At 49.7% G+C, this 20,809-nt stretch overlaps 1 protein-coding gene across 1 annotated transcript in view; it reads right to left on the reverse strand.

The window, feature by feature from the left end:
* Positions 1-20,097, reverse strand: part of NOS1 (nitric oxide synthase 1) — an 83,197-nt gene extending 63,100 nt beyond the window's left edge. Inside the window, exons 1-2 of the mRNA XM_035017092.1 lie at positions 19,055-20,097; positions 5,700-5,826 (exon numbers count right to left, since the gene is read on the reverse strand). Coding sequence (XP_034872983.1) covers positions 5,700-5,826; positions 19,055-19,776 — 849 coding nt within the window. The 5' untranslated portion in view covers positions 19,777-20,097. The remainder of the gene's footprint in view (positions 1-5,699; positions 5,827-19,054) is intronic.
* Positions 20,098-20,809: the final 712 nt, after the last annotated feature.

Raw genomic sequence — 20,809 nt, forward strand, 5'->3', positions numbered from 1 at the left:
ATATAGTATATCTACCACAGCAGTTCCGTTTACTATTAATACGTTTTCCTACTAGACAAATTCCTACATGATCTTCAAAACCCAGTTCAAATGTTACCTCTTCAGCTAAACATTTCCTGATACCTACTGAGGTATTTATGTTTCCACAGTGTTTTGGGTCCCTTTGTATTTTAGGATTAATCGCACTGTACCCCCTGTGTCCCCACATTCTTCTGTGAAGGGCTTAAGGGCAGGGAGGGCGATGTTTATTCATCTTCGCTTCTACCCCAGAGCTATGCACATGGCAGGTGCTGGGTGAAGATTTGGTGATGGGTGAGCTGATTTATTCTATCTACCAGCCCAGGCCAGATACAGTTTGAAAAGAGATGTTAAAGATGAACATTACACAGGTTGGTTAAACATCTGCCTTCGGCTCAGGTCATGGTCCCAGGGTCCTGGGATCGAGCCCCGCATCGGGCTCCCTGCTCTGCGAGGAGCCTGCTTCTCCCTCGCCTCCCTGCTTCTGCTCTCTCTCTCTGTCTCTCTCTCTCCAATAAGTAAAATCTTTAAAAAAAAAAAAAAAGATTAGCATTATAGTCATTCACACACTGTGTTCTAGTGATGAGGGACTTCAAGTCTCACTGACCATACCTGCTGCTGAATCAGACCGTTAGCAAGAGAAATCACTACTAGAGATGAACATCTCAGCCTCCAGAGACTGATTGAAGAGAGGGTGGTTCTGTGGCTGATTTTCCTTGAATCTGGACAAAGGAGAGAATCAAGAAGGATGGTGCAGACCTCACTATTCCTTCAGGGAGCTACCCAGTCTTCTGAATCAGGAAGTTCTTTCTCTTGTCTAGCCTGTATCCACCCTGCTTCACTTGGACTCTGTTGCCTTTTGCCCAGTCCTTGGGGAAAATGCGGACCAGCTGTTCTTTTACCTCCTTCTATCTCTTCCTGACTCAGGAAAGCAGGTGGTGGCTGGGTCTCTCTTTGTATTATTAACAATGCTAACCCCCCCGCAGATGCCTAAAAAAGCAGCAAATGTGGGTTACAACTGGGAGGAAGGAAGCTGATCCCGGGAGCTCCAGGTAAAGTGGCTTTGAGCATGGAGAGAATAGGCTAAGCATATACGCTGGTCTTTTAGGACAGAAAGAAGAACATTACGTTTTCTATTAATTTTCTCAGCCTGGGAAACATTTCTCAGCACCGTGGCTAAGGAGATGTCTAGCAGGAAGTAACAGGGCTGCTTCCTTAGCTCTGAGGCTGGGACTCAAATATAACCAGGCACTTGGATCTCTACCCTCGTCCAGCTGTATTTCCGAGACACATTTGGAAAACTGAGTCTCAGACAGCTGAGCCAGGATGATCTTGCTGGCCGGTGGTTTTGGTCCTAGACGACACCGAGGATTTGCCGATGATAAAGGAGAGAATGTACATCCCAGCACGGCCGATCTGTATGTCACGTGTCCAGGAGCACCCAATTCTTCCTGTCTTAACCTCAGGAAGATGTGGTTTTTTCCCCCTTTGCCCAGCACCCTCTTTCCCTCTCCAAGCAATTTTTAAGTGGGCCCTAAGGCAAGTTCTCAGCACCTCTCCCTGATGGCTATGGACTGAAAGTTTGAGTCCCCCCCACCCCAAATTCATATGTTGAAACCTAATCCCCAAAGTAAGGGTATTAGGGGTGGGGCCTTGGGGAAGTGATAAGATCACCTTCTAAAAGAGACCCCAGAGGGGTGCCTGGGTGGCTCAGTCGTTAAGCGTCTGCCTTCGGCTCAGGTCATGATCCCGGGGTCCTGGGATGGAGTCCCACATTGGGCTCCCTGCTCGGCAGGAGGCCTGCTTCTCCCTCTCCCACTCCCCCTGCTTGTGTTCCTGCTCTCACTATCTCTGTCTCTGTCAAATAAATGAATAAAATCTTTAAAAAAAATAAAAATAAAAGAGACCCCAGAGAGATGCCCCTTTTGCCATGTGAGGACACAGCAAGACTACCCCTGCCATGACCCAGGAAGTGGGCTCTCAGCAGACCCTGAATTACTGGTGCCTTGATCTTAGACTTCCCAGCCTCCAGAACTGTGAGAAATAAATGTCTGTTGTTTGTAAGCCACCCAGTTTGTGGAATTCCGGAATTAGCGCAGCCTGTCCAACCTAAGACACTGATCATTGCATCATGAATCTCTGTAAAGGGGACCAGTGGTCTTATTAATCACTCCTGCCCCATTCCCAATATTGAGAGCCCCACTCCTCAGGCTTGCAGTTCAAGGTTATGGTTTCTAAGCCATCACAGTCTAACTGAGGTGGACAGCATAAAAGGAAATGGCCATCATCCTGCCATTGCTTAGAATTCAGCAGTGACTTTAAGGGTCTTTCTGGTGGGGTGAAGGCATCCTCTGCTTTGTCTCTGTGAGTCAGGTCTCAGGAGTTACTGCAAACCAGCAGTTACAAACTCTGATACCTGGAGGGGACAGGTAGATAGGTAAGGTCAATTAGCAAAGCAGGCTGCCTAATTTCAAGACAGAATACTCAGCTGCATATTAAACACACAAAAATATTCATTTTTTAAAATTAAAAATAGAGCTACCCTATGACCCAGCAATTGCACTTTGGGTATTTACCCCAAAGACACAGATGTAGTGAAAAGAAGGGCCATATGCACCCCAATGTTCATAGCAGCAATGTCCACAGTAGCCAAACTGTGGAAAGAGCTGAGATGCCCTTCAACAGATGAATGGACAAAGAAGATGTGGTCCATATATACAATGGAATATTACTCGGCCATCAGAAAGGATGAATACCCAGCTTTTACATCAACATGGATGGGACTGGAGGAGATTATGCTAAGTGCAATAAGTCAAGCAGAGAAAGTCAATTATCATATGGTTTCACTTATTTGTGGAACATAAGGAATAGCATGGAGGTCACTGGGAAAGGGAAGGGAAAAATGAAGGGGGGGAAATCAGAGGGGGAGACGAACCATGAGAGACTATGGACTCCAAGAAACAAACTGAGGGTTTTGGAAGGGAGGGGGGTGGGGGGATGGGTTAGCCCGGTGATGGGTATTAAGGAGGGCACGTAGTGCATGGAACACTGGGTGTTATATGAAAACAATGAATCGGGGCCCCTGGGTGGCTCAGTCATTAAGCATCTGCCTTTGGCTCAGGTCATGATCCCAGCGTCCTGGGGTCGAGACCTGCATCGGGCTCCCTGCTCAGCCGGAAGCCTGCTTCTCCCTCTCCCACTCCCCCTGTTTGTGTTCCCTCTCTCGCTATGTCTCTGTCTGTCAAATAAAAAAAAGAAAAGAAAACAATGAATCATGGATCACTACATCAGAAACTAATGATGTACTGTATGGTGACTAACATAACATAATAAAATAAAATAAAATTTTAAAAAAGAATATTCTTGGGGCACCTGGGTGGCTCAGTCATTAAGCGCCTGCCTTTGGCTCAGGTCATGATCCCAGGGTCCTAGGATCGAGCCCCGCATGGGGCTCCCTGCTTGGTGGGAAGCCTGCTTCTCCCTCCCCCACTCCCCCTGCTTGTGTTCCCTCTCTTGCTATGTCTCTCTCTGTCAAACAAATAAATAAAAAATCTTAAAAAAAAAAAGAATATTCTTAAAAAAATTTAAAAAAAGAATATTCTTCATTTTTTATAAAACATGAAATCTTTCTCATGTTTCCTGAAACATACAAACCTCCTGGTCTATCTCTACCTGCCACTTATAATAAAGTCATGGATAGAAAAATATTTCCCTTTCATCCTAAGAAAATCAATAGCACTAATGTTATAAAAAGTAACAAAAGACAATGGTCTTAAGGGGAGGGACACAATAGGGAGTGGTGGGGATTGTGGCAAACTGGAAAGCCCATGCTCTGTCTACAGGAGCAGCTGCTACTCAGTCTGTGCAGATTATTGTCCCATAAGAGCACAAGCTCGAGGTGGTCAGCGTGTCCACATTTTTTAAGAGAAGCTGTGAATATGATATTTATATAAAATTTCAAAACATTGGCAGTAAATTCAAAGTACAAATACAAATTGTCCCTTAGGGCAATATAGTGCAGACCTAACAAAGCACATCCAGAGCCTGGATCTAGCCTGAGGCTGTCTCTTTCTGTTCTTCTTTTGTCTTGGGAGGATTTGAATTATGGCAATACCTCTTTCCTTTCAGTTAAGAAAGAAAATACAAAGACAAATGTTAACTTTATTTGTTCATTTAATCATGAATGGAAAATAGCCCCCTCATGCTCATAGTGTTGCCCTGAGTTCTGAGGACAGCATAGTAGACATCTATATAGATGCTTCTCCTCCAAGCATCCCTAGATGCCATTGCAAGAGGGTGAGTAACTAGCTGGGGGGAGCATGGGTCTGACCTACCACAGAATCCCTGACGCCCTTCCTTATCTTCCTGGCCAGCTATCAGCAGCTAAGGAAAGCAATCCCCACTGAGGCTCTGAAATGTCCCATCCTCCCCATGGAAGGCTACGTAGTGAGGCTTTGGTCAGGTGAGCTGGTAGCAAAAGGTGCCATCCATACAGATGCATGAGAAGACAGAACCTGGCAACCTGCCCCATGCCATCCAGAGCTAGAGGCAGGTGGAGAGAAGAAGGTGACCTTGCCGAGTGACATGGGCCATCTCCCTGTTCTGACCTCCCACTCATCATTCTTCCCGTACTTCACTGCAGTGCAGAGGATGGGTGGGAAATTCATATGCTTTAATAGGGTCTCACTGGCCTGGACTGTGGGCTGCCCAAGCAGGTGAGAACGAGGCACTCCTGATCTCTAGCCAAATCTCTCCATGCTCAGAAACAATATTGACTCAGCTGTCAAAACACGTCTCAGCAAACTGGCAAAGACTGAGAAGTTTGATAATACATTAGGTTGGTGAGGCTGTGGGGACACCACCACTCTCCTGCTTAGCTGGTAGGATCGGGGCAATCTTTATGATGAGCCATTTTTCAATTTCTGCCCCAATCACAAATGCATATGATCGTTGAGTCAGCAATTTCACTTCTAGGAATTTATGCTATTGAAAACCCTGCCCATGTGCCATGCGAGACGTTTAGGCAATGTCATCCATTATAGCAATGTCATAGCAAGATATTGGCAATGACCTAAGGGTCCATTATGGAGGACCGGCTCAGTAGGTTTGGCAGAGCCATAAAATGGAATATTATACAGCTGTGAAAAAGAACCAGGACTCTCTTCCCCTACGAATTGGGGGGTAATCACCAAGATATGCTGATAAGTGAAAAGCAAGATGCAGAGCAATATGTATAAAGTGCTCTCATTTGTGTGAAAATAATGTGTGTGTGTATTTGTCAGTCTACGTGTAAAGTATTGCTGAAAGGACCAGAAAACGATAAATATTGCTTGCCTCTGGGGAGGGAAACTGTGTGGCTGGGATTAGGTGAGAGAGGAAACCTTTTTACCATGTATCTTTACCTGCTAAATTTGCGATGTGAATGGCATGGGAGTGCCTTTGCTGGTGGAAACAGAATTGAAATTTGAAAAATGGCAAGATCATGAACAAAGCAAAACAAAGGCAAAATCCGGATCCCAGGACGCATGCTCCTGGCCTCAATGCCCCTGAGCTCTCCAGCTGTGGTGGCTCATTTCCATCCCAACATGGTTTGACATTTGGCATCCCTCCCCTCATCCTCACACCGGGGAAGGTTCAGGGAGCCATGGAGTGTGGGAGCCAAGCTGGTACCACCCACTTACCTGCTCCTTCTCTGAATACGGGTTGTTGAGGATGACAGGCACATTGCCCTTCCCCCACAGGTCACTGAAGACTCGGTCATTCTCCACGCTGAGGGGCAGTGGTTTGTGTGACTTGCCATCCACACCTCTGAAAGGCAAGGTAGAGGAAGTGAGAAAGATAGGACATCAGGAGGGACAGGCTGATGGCCCTGTTCTAAAAGTCCCAAGTCTGTACAGCACCTCCACAGTTCACCCATAGGACTCTATGTGGAGCCAGCACACTGTGGGTGCCCAGCCTGCTGCTCAGCAGAACCGCCAGCAACACGTGGGAAGGCAGCCCCATCATCACTGACATCGGTGCTGATGGTGGGCATGCACCCACCTTTGTGGACATCACTTCCAGATGGCCATGACATGGCTTTGGTCCTCCCTCCCCACTTCCCCATTTCAAAGATCCAGGGACACAGAAGGCTCATCTCCCGGCAGACCCACTGGACGACTTAAGATGTAGGAGGCAGGACAGATAGGGGAGAAAACAAGTCCCAGGGGCCAGGGTGATAAGTCATCCTAATTCTGAATAAGCACTGATAATGAGACTAATGATACCTATACCAAGAGAAACAGAAATGATTCTGAAAATGAGGGAAACAGAGCAACAAAAATAATAAGACTATTAAAAATGATAGCTAGTGTTTATTAAGCACTTATTATATGTCAAGCACTTTACAAGTGTTTTAATTTAATCCTTGTGACAACTCTATGAGGCAGGGATGAATATTAGCCACATTTTATAGATGGTGTGAGCAAGACAGACACTAAGATGCTCAGGGTCACAGTTTTTCAGCCCACTCTTCACAGCCATTCTGAAGTGGAGGCTCTCATTATCATCATTCATCAGCATCATCACCACCACCACCACCAGCATCACCACCATCACCATCACCATTACCAGCATCACCACCAACATCACTATCATCACCACCACCCCCACCATCATCATCACCACCATCACCATTGCCATCACCACCATCACCACCACCACCACCATCCCCACCATCATCACCATCATCACCATCACCAGCATCACCACCAACACCACTATCATCACCACCACCCCCACCATCATCACCATCACCAGCATCACCACCAACATCACCATCATCACCATCACCAGCATCACCACCAGCATCACCGTCATCACCATCACCACCATCATCACCATCACCAGCATCACCACCAACATCACTATCATCACCACCATCCCCACCATCACCACCACCACCACCATCATCACCATCACCAGCATCACCACCAACACCACTATCATCACCACCATCATCACCATCACCACCAACATCACTATCATCACCATCACCATCATCATCACCACCATCACCAAGATCACCATCATCACCACTGCCACCACCACCACCACCACCATCACCATCACCACCCAAATTTCCATTGCTATCACCACTGCCACCACCATCATTCTTGTGATCATCACCATCCAGCTTCTCCTCATCAGCATAACCATCACTATCACCATCACCATGGCCATAATCACTCTCATCATTACCATCATCAGTTTCCTTACATTATCCTATTCATCATCAGCACCATCACTACCAGCATCACCATCCTCCTCCACTGTCGCCGTCATTAGCATCTTCATTATTATAATCATAATCCTCATAATCATCATCAGACAAGGAGACTGAGGCTCAGAGAGGTTAAATCACTAGCCTAAGTCACACAGCTACGGACAGTGGAGTTGGGATTCAAACCCAGACTTGTTCCTGACTCTAAATGCTGCTTTCTTAACTGCAAAGCTTTCCTGGCTCTCTGCTCTTGAACTCAGATTCAGGAGGAGACAATCTCAGCTAGGTTCCACTGCCTGGTCATCCTCTAAGATGGAGAGAAGTCATGGCTGTGATGGAACTGACTTTGCATCAAAATCCAGACCTTCTGACCAGTCCCGCCTCACTTGTCTTTCCTCCCTCTGAGCTCTGCCCTCCTGCTTCATGACAACGGGCCTCTTTTTAACCCTCCCATCCACTTTTACTCTGACTATAGCATTTGTCTGTTCCCCAGCTTTGGGCACCGTGGCTTGCTCTGGGGTCCCTCCTGGTTTCAGTCCCAGGTGTCGAGGTTGACCCTTACCTAGTCCTCTGTTCTAACATTCCCAGCTTTTGGGATTTATAATCCTGGTCCCATCATTTTCCCCGACCCCTAGTCTGGTGCTGATAATCATTTGGGATCAATTGGAAGTCAGGGCTCCAGCTCTGAGGGCATGGCCCTGAGTGGCCCCTCTGGCTGCTCCCTCAGGGCCAGCTAGACCTCCCTCCCTGCTGTGTCATAAAGCACTGGTGGCCTGCGTCAGAGCCACCTCCACTCTTCTGCGTGGAGAGTTCTGCAATTGTCAGAGGGAACATTCTGTCATTCTGTTTTACCCTCTTGAAAATGTCACCAAAACACAAGGGAGTGGTTCTTGATTAGACATTTCACAAGCCAATGGTTTACCTACGTGATGATAAACAGAGGGATTGTCTGTTGAGATGTCTGCCCTAAATGCCACTCAGTTCCCTCTCAGCTCTGAAACGCCTGATCCTGTGATATCACGACTATAAATGGGGATTCAACAGAGGTGAGGGGTTAATATTTTTCGAGCGTCTGTAACATACCAGGTGCTGACACAGAAGTGACTTCATTTACTCTCAAAAGACATTAAAAGCCCTATTTTACAGATGCAAAAACTGAGCCCGGAGGGGTTATGTAAGTTTCCCAGGGTCCCACAGTAAGCACAGAGAAGGGCTGGGATTTGAAACTAGGTCTGATTGATGCTTGGCCCAGATCCTTCCTTTTTTAAACAGAGACAGGAAAAAGTAGTTACTCTAAGCCAGAGGCTAAAGAGCAAGTAATCCAACATCTCTTGCTGAATGAGGCCAGTTTGCAAAAATTACAGGGAACAATTACCTAGGCAACTCCGAAATGGCTCACATGGCATGTCTGTTGTGAATCTTCAGGGAGAGCTGCTTTTATCCTCCCCCTCCCCCCTCCTTTTTTAAGAGGTTTTAACACCTCTGTTTAAATAATGCATCTGAAGTGTTTTGTCAACACAAACTTATTTAAGAGTCCTGTGTGATGAGCTGGGAAAGAATATATTTAATAGGGGACCAGGGGGAACATCCAGGTTGAGCTATTTTGCTTCTGTTCACCCAGGAGCAAAATCAGAAGTAGATTTCAGTAGATTCCCAGCTCCCAGTCTGACAGTGATAACCAGCTCTGAGAGAAATATCTGCCTTATTGCCGCGAATTTGCTCACCCTGGGATCTAGCTGCTTGATGGGTTCCTATGGGCAGGGTAGCTTGCTGGTTAAGAGTGTGGGCTATGGGTTGGGTGGCATTGGGTTCAACTCTTGGCTCTGCTGGTTATAAGCTGTGCCAACCTTGGATATCTTGAATACTTATGCTTTCTGAATCTCCATTTATTCATCTCTGAAGCAGGGTTAGTAATATCTAGTTCATGGGGTTGCAGCAATGGTTAAATGAGGTAAAGTTTATAGCCCTTAGCTGCGTGGCATCTGCTGTTCCTCTTACTACTAATGTGTTTATGGGCTGATCAGACAAGACAGAAACAGAAAAAGGAAAAATGCTGGTTCTGTATAAAACAGCCAAGATTGCTCTAAGCCAGCATGGTCTAATAGAACTTTGTGTGATGATGAGAACATCCTATATCTATGTTGACCAATTTTATAGCCACTGGTTCCATGTGGCAACTGAGTACTTGAAATGTGCCCATGGTCAATGAGAAACCGAATCCGAAATTCTGTCTAATTTTAATTAAGTTTAAGTAACCAAATGTGGCTGGTGGTTATAGCATTGGACAGTGCCCCTCAAAGCCTTAATGTCTCCGAAGGCTGGGAAATGAAGGCGTACATAGCTCTTAGCCGAGAAAAAGCACGTTCTCTGGGGGCTGGAGGGCACAGGCAGGGATACTCAGACCCTTTCTGAGATGTCATGTCATGTTCACAGCGCACAGGACTTTGGGAATTCTCTGCTTCCCTTCCAGACTACCACTTCCCATCATTCTCAGTCCTGATCTTCACTCTTCCCTCCTCCCGAGGAGCACCCTGTTGTCCTCACCTACCTTTATACTTGACCTCCCTGGCATGCCCTTTCATCTTCCCTCTGCTGGGAACCAACTCCTACTCAACCTTCAACACCCACTTCACACCCCTCCTCTCCTGGGGGTTAAACGAGGTCATGTGTATAAATGCCTAACACATAGAACTAATTAAACATGTGTGTCTTCATTGACAACTAAGGTAACTGAAGCTCAGAGAGATTAGGTAATTTGTCAAAGGTCACACCACCAATGAGTAGTGAAGAAAGCCTGAAAGTCAGATATTTCCTTCTTCTTGTTCCCTAGCTGAGAGTCACTGAGAACAGGGCTTAAGGGGGTGGTGGAGCAGCCATTTGGTTGAACCTCATATTGATGAAGACCCTGAAATTTCGATATTGATCTTTCCCTCCAAATGAAGTAGAGGTGTTGAATGTATTTATCTGTTGAATGAGAACCTGGTCACTTTCATATAGCATTTCTTCATTTAAATAAATATACTGGGAGCCCATAGATGGAGGTGGATAGGGTCTGTCTTGACTTCTTAGAAGCCTGGAGGGTGACTCTCCTTTGTCAGTACTCATGAATGTTGGTCCTGCCCAGCTGCCTGGAGTGGTTTCAGTTTAGATCAGGGTTTCTCAACCTGGAACTATTGATATTTTGGGAGCTGGATCATTCTTTGTTGCGGGGGGCTGTCCTGGACACTGTAGGATGTTTAGCAGCATCCCTGCTCTCTACCCATTAGATGCCAATAACATGCTTCTCCCCTCCACAGTCCCTGCCAGTTGTGACAATTCAAAATGTCTCCAGACATTGTCCAATGTCCCTTTGGGGAGGAAACAAAATGTACTCCTCCTTAGTGAGAAGCTCTGGCTTAGGTGTGGCTGAGACCCCGATCTCATGCTTCCTCCACAGTCCCTCCCATCCTTGCTCTATGCCCATCTCTATGTCTACGAGGATTTATTCACTAGTTGCCCCTTGTTCTCAGATGGGATTGAAGAACCTGCCTTCACTATGTGGCTTCTACCTCTTCTCAGGCATCCTCAGCCCCCTGGATAGGCCACCCTCCAGTGGGCTTGCATTCTAGGTAGACCAGGATCCCCAGAGCCATTGTGTGGTCACATTTGGCAGTTCTCACACTTCAGGGGGCATCAAAATCAACTGAGGGGCCTGTTAAAATCCCCCTGAACTTGCCCCCTAGAGAGTCTGAAGTAGTGGGTCTAGGTGGGAACCCTGGAATTTGCATTGTCAAAAGCACCCTACGTGGTCCATGGACTTCCTTGAAGACTCGTCTTCCTGGGAGGGCTCTGGGCCTGACTCCAGCAGTGAACAGCAAGGTTCCTTCCTGGTTAGAAATGTCAGTGTCCCCCCAGCTCCTTCTCTTCTTTCCCCTCCTAAGACCAGGCATGGAGCTCTACCTTCCACTTGGCGAGCATTTTCTGTGCTTTCTGGCAAGGACTAAACTAAAGCCCCTTTTCTTCCATTTCGCTAGTGGGACAATCATACCCAAGCTAACAGTCAGTTCGGCATCTCTAGACCTTCTGAAAACCTTTGCCAGCTCCTTCCAACTGAGGCTTCCTGGGGGCCAGGCCTTGGACCCTCAGGCAGGGGGTGTGGGGGTCCTGGGCCAACTCCACAGGAAGTTTGCACAGTTGCTGGTCAGCCCAGTGCTGGCCACCAACCAACCGCGAGTACGCAGGATGGGGAGCAGGTGGCCCAGGCCTGTGTGTAGGGTATAGTTGGGAGGTAGGGGCCACCTGCTCCGCCCCAACCAGGCAAGGAGCCACTGAGGAGCAGCTTGATCCTGGCAGGAAGCCTGCTGCGTCTCTCCTCAGATACCACACTACGCCCTGACCCTCCCTTCTCATCCCCGTCTGCCCTCCACCTGGTCTCGGATGTTGGGAGCTAAGGTAAAGCAGGAAGACTTGAGGGGCGTGGAAAAATGAGTCTGGGGGTCTCTGCTCTGTTCTGGATCTCATCGTGCTCGAGTAGGGGAAGATGACCAAAGAGAAAAGCAGGCTCTCGAGAGCTGCAATTTTACCGCAATGCTCTAGCCGAGAAGTGAGGTGAGGGCCTCTGGGCTCAGCAACAATCAGGACTGTAATTGTTCACATCACAAAAACTGGGCAGGACCCTCAAACTCCAGTGTTTACAGCATCTTCCTTGAAGCTGAGCGGATTGGCTGATTTTGGATGCTGGGGAAGTGGAGAGCCCATGCTAGGCCCCGCCCAGCTCCCTAGGCTGGCTGTCTCCCCACGAGTAGACTTGGTGCTAATAGCTCTTCTGATATTCTCTTCATTTTTGAGAGGCTGGAAATCAGTTTTATTGTGAAACCTCTTGATTTCTCTATTTCTCTATTTTGCCACAAAATCATTTTTCAGAAAGCTCTGTAGGCCTCCTAATAAAACTCGTAGGAGATCTGGGTGTGATCCTCAATCCCCAGTTTGTGACCCGTGACCTAAAGGATGTTTGAGCTCCTCCCCCTGGAATGATGTTCTGGAGAGGTCCAATGGAGCAGTATACTTTTGGGGTACTGGTCAGTTGCCTGGCCTGTGATGAGCATGCTCACTATTGACCTTAGAGAGGAACCTGAATGGTAGTTCTGGAAGGAATCTTAGGGCTTATCTGGTTCACATACTATTTCTACAGATGGGGAAGCTGAGGCCCAGAGAGGTCTAGGGGCTTCCCTAAAATATGTAGCTGGTGAGTGGCAAAGGAGGGACTAGAAGTAAGGTCACTGAACCCAGTCCAGTGAGACCGCATAATAATGGCCAGTCCAGGAGCTGGCCATAGTATTGCTCCCTGGGACTTGTTGGATGTGTGTGGTGGGATGAAAACTGCCCCCAGAGACATCAAGCCTTGACCCATGGAACCCATGTATGTTATCTTACATGGAAAGAGGGTCTTTGCAGGGGTGATGAAGTTAAGGATCTTGAAAATGGGGAGATTATCTTTGATTAACTGGGTGGGCCCTAAATGCCATCACATGGGTCCTTCTAAGAAGGAAGCAGAGGGAGATCTGCCATAAGAGAGGAAGGCCTTGTGAGCCCGGAAGCAAGATGCTGCATGCTGGCTTTGAAGGGGCAGGAAGGGGCCACCAGCCAAGAAAGGCAAGGAATGCAGCTCTAGCAGCTGCAAAAGGTAAGGCAACAGATTCACCTCTAGAGCCTCCAGACCTAAGACCTCCGGAACTGTAAGAGAATAAATATGTGTTGTTTTAGGCCACCACATTTGTGGTCTTTGTTACTGCAGCAAGGAGCAGGGGAGACTGAGACAGTGAGTATTTGGTGGCGGGGGCAGGGATGGTGTGGGGGATGGGGGATTAGTGGCCCGGCCCACGTGTGTGATGTCACTGCCTAGCTCTTTATTCCTACTCACTACGCTCACGTCCCACAGACCTTCTTTCCATTCCTTGAACATCCCAACCTTGTTCCTGCCTCAGGGCCTTTGTTCCTGCTGTGCCTTCTGCCAGGAATGCCCTTCCCTAGATTTCACATGGTTCGCACCTTCTGGCCTCAGTATAAATGTTGCCTCTTTAGGGAGGCCTTCTCCGACTCTCCGATCTAGTTTTTTTTTTTTTTTTTACCTAACCCCAAGCCATGTTTCTTCAAATCACTATTTCATTTCTTTCATGCATGTGTCACTACTTAAAACGATTGCCTGAGTCTACCTGTTTATTATTCATTTCTTGCCTATGACTCCATAATGGCAGAGGCTCCTCAGTGGATGTCCAGTTCTGAGGACAGTATCCAGGGAAGAATAGAGGCTCAATAGATATTTGCTGAATGAAAGATGGTGAGAAGCCCCCTGGTTACAGGCCGTCTGGGGTGAGCGGGTGGCTGGGTGGGCTTATTCCATAGCTCTTCCCCAGAATGAGGGGCTGGGAGCCCACCTGACAAAATGGTGGGGACACAGATGGGAGAGGGCAAAGCAAGAGTAACAACTCTATAAATAGGACTTCTCTCCCTTCCCGAGGAAAGGATGGACTGGGGAAGCCCCTCGTGTTCAAACGGTCAGGGTGAGAATGAAAACTCACACTGACATTCAGCGTGAAGGCGGTTGTTGGAGTCAATGCCAACAGAGTGATTCAAAGCCATGAGTCAAGTGCAGCCAGAGAGGGGCTCCTCCACTGCAGACCGTCCTGGAGTCAATGCTCTCATTGGCCGGTCTAAGACCAGTTCTCCAGGGGTGCTAGGTCTCATAGCTCTCTCCCTTCCAGACCGAGAAAATACTCCAATGTCCTCAGCAACTTGATGGCTAGTGGTCAAGTACGGGGTGGCCAACAGTGCTGTCTCGAGCCCAAGAGCTTGGGCTCGAGGTCAAGTCCTGGCTTTGTCTCTTGCAAGCTGTGTGACCTGGAACAAGTGACTGCACCTCTCTGAGCCTTGGTTTGCTTATTAGGAAAACGGGGTGCTATGAGGAGCAAATGAATTCATCGATGTCAAGACCTTCGCATGGGGCCGGGCCCACATGGAGTGCTCAGTACATGCTGACCCGCAACATGATCATAAAACACAGGCTTGTCACGGAAGAGCTCCTCTCCCCAATTAAGCTCATTCTCTAGGGTGGAAATTGACTTCTGTGCCTCCAACCACATTCTCTGGCCTGGTTTCTCTTTAACTGTAGATGCCCACAGAGAGACTTCTAGGTAGAAGCAAGACAGCACCCTATGGCCTGTGTTGTGTGACTCTGGGCAAACTGCTCCACCTCTCGGAGTTTCAGTTTTCTTGTCGATAAGGGGGCCCAAACCACACAGCCCGCTTAGGGAGCGGAATTCACCCCAGCTCTGAAGACATGGCTGTTGGGAAGGTACTCTGTAAGTACCCGAGCACCCTGCAGGTGGAGGGGAAGTGATCACAGTGCAGGGCGAGGCTGACCGGCTGGTCCAGATGGATGCTGGACCAGGGACCTTGGCCTCTTTAGAACCCTCCTTCAGGGCAGCAAGCTGAACAACCTGGATATCCTCTGACACGCAGCATTTTAAAGTGACCGCTCCCAAGGGCAGAAGGTCCCAGAAGCCCCCAGATTTCCCTTCCTTACACACCCCACACGCTGCCACCACCCGCCAGGCCCACCTTCCCCCTGGGATCCAGGGTGAGGCTGCGTCTAGACTAACCATCGTGTCTCCCCCCAGCGAAGGGCCAGCATCCCCGAACGACAGGACCCAGGATGCCCTGCGAGGGAAAGGAACTAGATGAAGCAGGAGAAGAGGAAAGAGGGAAGGAAGGAAATGAGGCCAAGAGAACAGGAAAGTCAAGGGCACTGCTGAGAACCAGGGATGGCCCCAGCCTCTGCTTGGACCCCCAAAAGCCACAGACCGCTGCCTGTGACCAGGATGTGGGGCTCCAAGTCTGGTGGGCGGCCGGCCTCACCGTCACCTGGCCATCCAGAAGCCAGCTCTGACCCCCACCCCCAAAACGACATCCTGTCATGCCCGGGACAAACCCACACTAGGAAGAAGGGGCCTGGTTGCCACGCAACTTTTGGACATCCACCGAGATCCAACCCAAGCTGAGATTCCTGAGCCAAGATCCCAACTTGGTTTTACATATAAACGTGGCTTTAAAATATACTGAATTTTCCGTGCTTGCAACTTGCAAGTAAAGACGGGACATCGTTTTACTGGGAGTCCGGTCACCACTGTGGAAAATCACATCATCGCATCAGTAAGGCGATGCTGCTGGTGGTGTCTGAGTTGCCTAAACAACATGCTTGTGACACCCGCTCACCCCAAATCTGCATTTGACACTTGCGTGCGGGCTAATTCTACCTGTAGGGGCAGATATCCGAGCCCTGATATATTACATCATAGCTTCTGATACTGTAAGTTACTTTTTTTCTTTTAAAGATTTATTTATTTATTTGAGAGAGAGAGCGCACATAGGGGGTTGGGGCAGAGGGAGAGGGAGAGAGAAACCAAAGCAGACTCCCCGCTGATCATGGAGCCTGATGCGGGGCTCGATCCCACGACCCTGAGATCATGACCTGAGCCGAAACCAAGAGTCGGACGCATCAGGCACCCTCCTACCTCAGGACCTTGGCACCTGCCATTCCCTCTGCCTGGAATGTCCCTCCTCCATAAAGCTTCGAGGTGCCCTTCTTCCCCTTCCTCAGGGTCTTCCAATGTCACCTTCCTTGAGACCTGTCCAGTCTCTCTCTCTAAAATTCACCCTACACCATAAGCTCCCCAAGGGACTATATCACCCAGGCGCCCCTACTGTAAATTATTTTTATGCTTGGTCTCCTTTATTTTATAGTCAGGGCATTATATTTATTAACAAATGTAAAGCGTGAGTAGGTTATATGATCCACGAATTAGCTCCTGGTTAGTAAAGGGGGCATTTAAGAATATTTGTTAAAGTGGCGGAGGGTAGGGGCGGGTTCTGGGTCCAGCACAGGTGTGAGCGATTGAGCCAGGGGAACACGCACTAGTATTAGAGAATACTCATCCTTAGAACCGTTTCCCTCAGCAGGGTTCATGGAGCCCTGGACTTGCCCTGAGTCACTTTCTCCCAAACGGCACCTCCTCCAAAGCAGTGTTTTCTGCTCCTTTTGGTCACTGGAGGGAAGGCTGTCATGGATAAGGGCAGGTCGAGAGCTCAGGTGCACCCTCCCAATTTGGGAGAATAGGTCTGCCGGAGGAGACCCCATGTCAGACCAGCGTGCCCTCCCCTCCTCCTTGGGGAAAGGAAGGCTGCTTTTCTGAGTTGGGTGTTTGGAGAGGCCCCTCAGGCCTGGCGGATAAGAGGGCTCCTGTTCAAGTCCTTCATATTTCATGACCTCCCCCCAGCCTAGTGTCCTGCACTGGGCTTGTGTGTCCTACCCTGTCAGCTGGGAGAGGGTCATCCTGGCTTCTGGGAGGGGGAGGGACCTGCTAGGGACTTGTCCATATCACACAGGGAGATTCAGGCTCCTGGGTCTGGGGTAGGGCTGAAATAAAGCCCCATGGAATTCCTATGCTCCTGACCCCACGCCCGCCCCGCACCCAGCTGAGAATCAGAACCAAGTGTACGGAACACTAGATCCAGCCCCCAGGAGGGAATGCCACTCTTACTCAGGGTCCTGCTGCAATTCCTGGGAGAAGGGCTGTTGAGGAAGGGGTTATGCCCAGGAATCTTTGAAGGAAGGCACTTCTGGTGTCTCCCGGAAAACCAGACCAATGATTGAATCTGGACTCGACAACTGCTTTAGGATTTAAAGCCACTGAATGAGACTTGGAGGCTGCTGGCTTCCCAGAAGCTACATCAAGACTATGTCATCTCTATAGTGTGTGCTGCTTAGGGAGTCCTGGGAGGTGGCAGCTCCCCTGAGGACTGGGTTCGTGCCTGGAGTGGGGGTCTCCATGCTAGTCGTGGGTGAACTGGGCCCCAAATCTCTGCAAGCCAGGACAGCCCCGAGGACCCATCCCGGCCTCCAGCTCCAGAAAGGAAGGTCAGGACGATAGGGGCTCCCAGCCACTTGCCCCACCAAGAGGGTCACACCATGTCCTGGGTAATGGGGCCAAAACTCTCTGTCTCCTGCAGAGATGGGACCAAAAGTACGGGGAACACTCCAAGCTGCCCCCAGGAATGCGCAGAAGACAGAAGGGAGCAGGTTGGGGGACAGGAGCTCAAAGGGGAGCAGGGGACCTCTGGGGGCTTCTGACACAGCCTCATCTTCCCTCTTGGGGTCTTGCTGGAATTGGCTTGGTTTTTGCCCAGGTGTGAAAAGTTAGAAAAGCTCCAGGAAGCAATGGTGGGCTGAGGTGGGGTGCCACAGACTGAGGTCCCCCCCCCACAAAGGGCAGTTTGGGGGCTGACTCATCAGGAAGGAAGACTGGGACCCATATAGTTCCTCCACCACATCAGGCACCCTCCTACCTCAGGACCTTGGCACCTGCCATTCCCTCTGCCTGGAATGTCCCTCCTCCATAAAGCTTTGAGGTGCCCTTCTTCCCCTTCCTCAGGGTCTTCCAATGTCACCTTCCTTGAGACCTGTCCAGCCTCTCTCTCTAAAATTCACCCTCCCCAGTACCTCCTGACCCTTTCCCTGTTCCATTTATCTCCTTAGCACATATCACTGATGGCCCACATATTTTAACATCTTTATCTCATTTATTCTTCGTCTTCCCCACTACACCATAAGCTCCCCAAGGTCAAGGGGCTTGTCTATTTCATTCACTCACAAGGTCAGAGGGTTTGTCTGTTCCATTCATTGCTTCATCCCTGGTGCCCAGAGCAGTGCCTGGCCACAGTAGGTCTTCAATGAACATTTGTTAAATGCATCAGTGCAGGGGCGTGGAGAGGTGCTTTAATCCAGATCCCTGAGGGATATCATGGGGACCTCTAAAGGCTCTCTAGACACTCAGGGGTCTTTGGGGAGGGGGTTGGGAAATCTTGACCTGGGTTTCGGGGTGGCCCCACACCTGAGCCTCCTCTGTAGTGGGGGGTGGATAAGAAGTAAGAGCTGTAGGGTTAGTGCTAATCTAAGATGAGAGCAGAAGGGGGCAGAGAGAAACTTCCCTCCTTCTCATATCTCTGGACCCACTACTCTCTGACCCCCTAGCCCAGCTGCCAATTCCTCCCCAAAGAAGGAGTTAGAATCACCCACTGTATCGCCTGCTCTTTTCCTCTCCAGAATCAGAAAATGCCAATCTGGCAAATGCAGAGGGGCTGGGACCCAGGTCTTCATGTTCTAGCTTTAGCTCCTATATAATATGAGCAAGACCACTGTTTTGGGGGAGCTGGGGCCAGTTCTCTACTTTGATTCCAGTCCCTTCCTTTAGAACCTCCCTTGCTCCCAAGTGGCTGTCACAAGGAGACAGCTGGTTTAGGCTGAGGGTTACTCAGGCCTCAGCTCATCCCCGATCTCTTCCCGGGACCTTGGCATTCACCCTATGCCAAGGCTACCATGGACACGCACCTCTCGCTCACTGGATGACTTGGGAGAGCCCCCTTCCCTCTTAGCCTCAGTCTTCTGCCCCATGAATTGTAGATCCCAAAAGTACCCACCTTGAGGGGTTGCTGGAAGACACGACATCAGCTACCATGACTCTTAGCTCTGGTTCTCATGGCTAGAGATACAGGCTACAAGTTACGCCCATTCCGTTCTTACAATTGCAGGTTTAAGGGAAAGAGGCAAGAGTGGTCGAGTGGACGTGATTGTGTGTGTCTGGAACAGCTCAGGATGTCTCCTGGGTCTGATGTCGAGCTGCAGAACATGTCTGCATTCAGCACATATATGCACGCATGCACGCATGCATCTGTAGAGCTTACCTGTCTACCTGGACTTCTGCATCCTTTGTCTCTGCCTTGGAAGGTCCCCCTCCATTGATCCCTTTGCTCCCACTGGTGAGAAGGCTCAGCACAGGCTCTATCTCTTTGAGCAATTCACTGTTCTGGCTGTCCTGGAGAGCCACCCCGGTGCTTTTCTTGGTAGGGTCCTGGCCAGGGGGTCTGCGAGCCAGGCTGTTGGTATTCGAGAGTGCGCTGGCTCCCTGCCCACTGTCTTGGGCATGCTGGGGCCCATTGCCAGGCCCCAGGGTCCCGTCCACTGGCAGTGTGTGCTCTTTGCTGGCCGATGACTGGTGAGACAGATCGACAGCTGCGGTGGGGGGACCCAGGGGCCGTGTCACCCGGATGGTCTTGGGGGTCCCATCCCCAGTGAAGGTGGTCTCCAGGTGAGTGGTGAAGCCCTCAGGGCCCCTCAGAATGAGGACCACGTGGGTCTCAGAGGCAATGCCCCTGAGCACCTCCAGGGCACTGTCATAGCTCAGATCCACCAAGGGCTGGCCGTTGACGGCGAGGATGATGTCGCCGGCCTGGATGAGGCCGCTCTGCTCCGCGGCACCCCCTCGGATCAGGTCGGAGATGATCACGGGTGGCTTGCTCACCCGCTCCTTCACCAGGAAGCCCAGGCCCCCAACCTTGCGCTTGAAGAGGCGGACAGAAATGACGTTGGGTTGGATCTGCTGAACATTGAACACCTGATTCTCCATGGTGTCTAGTGTCCAGGGGTCCGAAGACTTAAAATATGTCAGGCCAAGCTGATTTCACCAGGAGGAGCCAGGCTTCACGCCGAGCTGAGAGGAAGAGCTGGGGGCTGGGGCCTCGGGGAGTCTCAAGAGCGAGCTGTTCTTGGGTTCGTCTTCTCCGTCTTTGACGTCAACTCGGCGTCACCCACTCACTGCCATCCGGCCATTGGTGGCATGATTTCATGCGTCTGCCTTCCTCCTTGTTCTCTCTAGGAAGTGATGGTCGATCAGGCAGACGTCAGGAGAAGCAGTGGGACGTGTCCCTAAGCAACAGGTCAGGCCGACTGGGGTGGAGAAGTGTCTGGTGGATGTGTCTAGATGTGTCTCGAGATGACGCAAGCTCCTGTACACTATTCTCTGGGCATCGCCAGCCCGTCAGACCTGTGCTGGAGAGAAGGAACAAGGGAGGGGGTGAAGTTACAAAAGAGAGATTGATGTGGAGTGCCCAATGCCACCTTCCAAAGCAAGGTGGGAAATGCAGCCAAACTGAGAACTCTAGCCACAAGACCCTGGAGTTTGGAAGCCAACCTCGAAATGAAATCCTTCCTCCTCGAGGGGAGGGGGTAACTTCCCCGTTAGCTGCAAATTGCCCGGTTTCATCTCCCATGATCGAAGAACCCCGAGACCAACGGTCTCCCTGGGGAAACCACTGATAGCCTAGAAGTCAAATGGCAAGAAGCACAATCTCATCTCTTATCTCTCCCATCTTGAGAAGCCACCATTTCAACTTGTCACGTGGCCTTTGGCTCTCTGTGTCTTACAAACATTTTCCATTCACATGTCAGGAGCTCAGCCAGCACAGATCTCCCAGAGTCCCCACAACAGACCCACTGGAAGGGGAATGCCACCAAGGGTGTCAATTGCCCTTTCTGACCATTTTTGTAACTATCGACTAGTTCCAGGCCCCAAAGGACAGATTTGGCCACATTACAAACCATTATAAAGCCAATGTGGTGTATTAAATACCGAAGACATGGGTCCACACAAACCCCAGGGT

This window comes from Mirounga leonina, unplaced genomic scaffold (assembly GCF_011800145.1).
Source record: "Mirounga leonina isolate KUSES-001 unplaced genomic scaffold, KU_Mleo_1.0 Mir_171, whole genome shotgun sequence".
Classification (NCBI taxonomy): Eukaryota; Metazoa; Chordata; class Mammalia; order Carnivora; family Phocidae; genus Mirounga; species Mirounga leonina.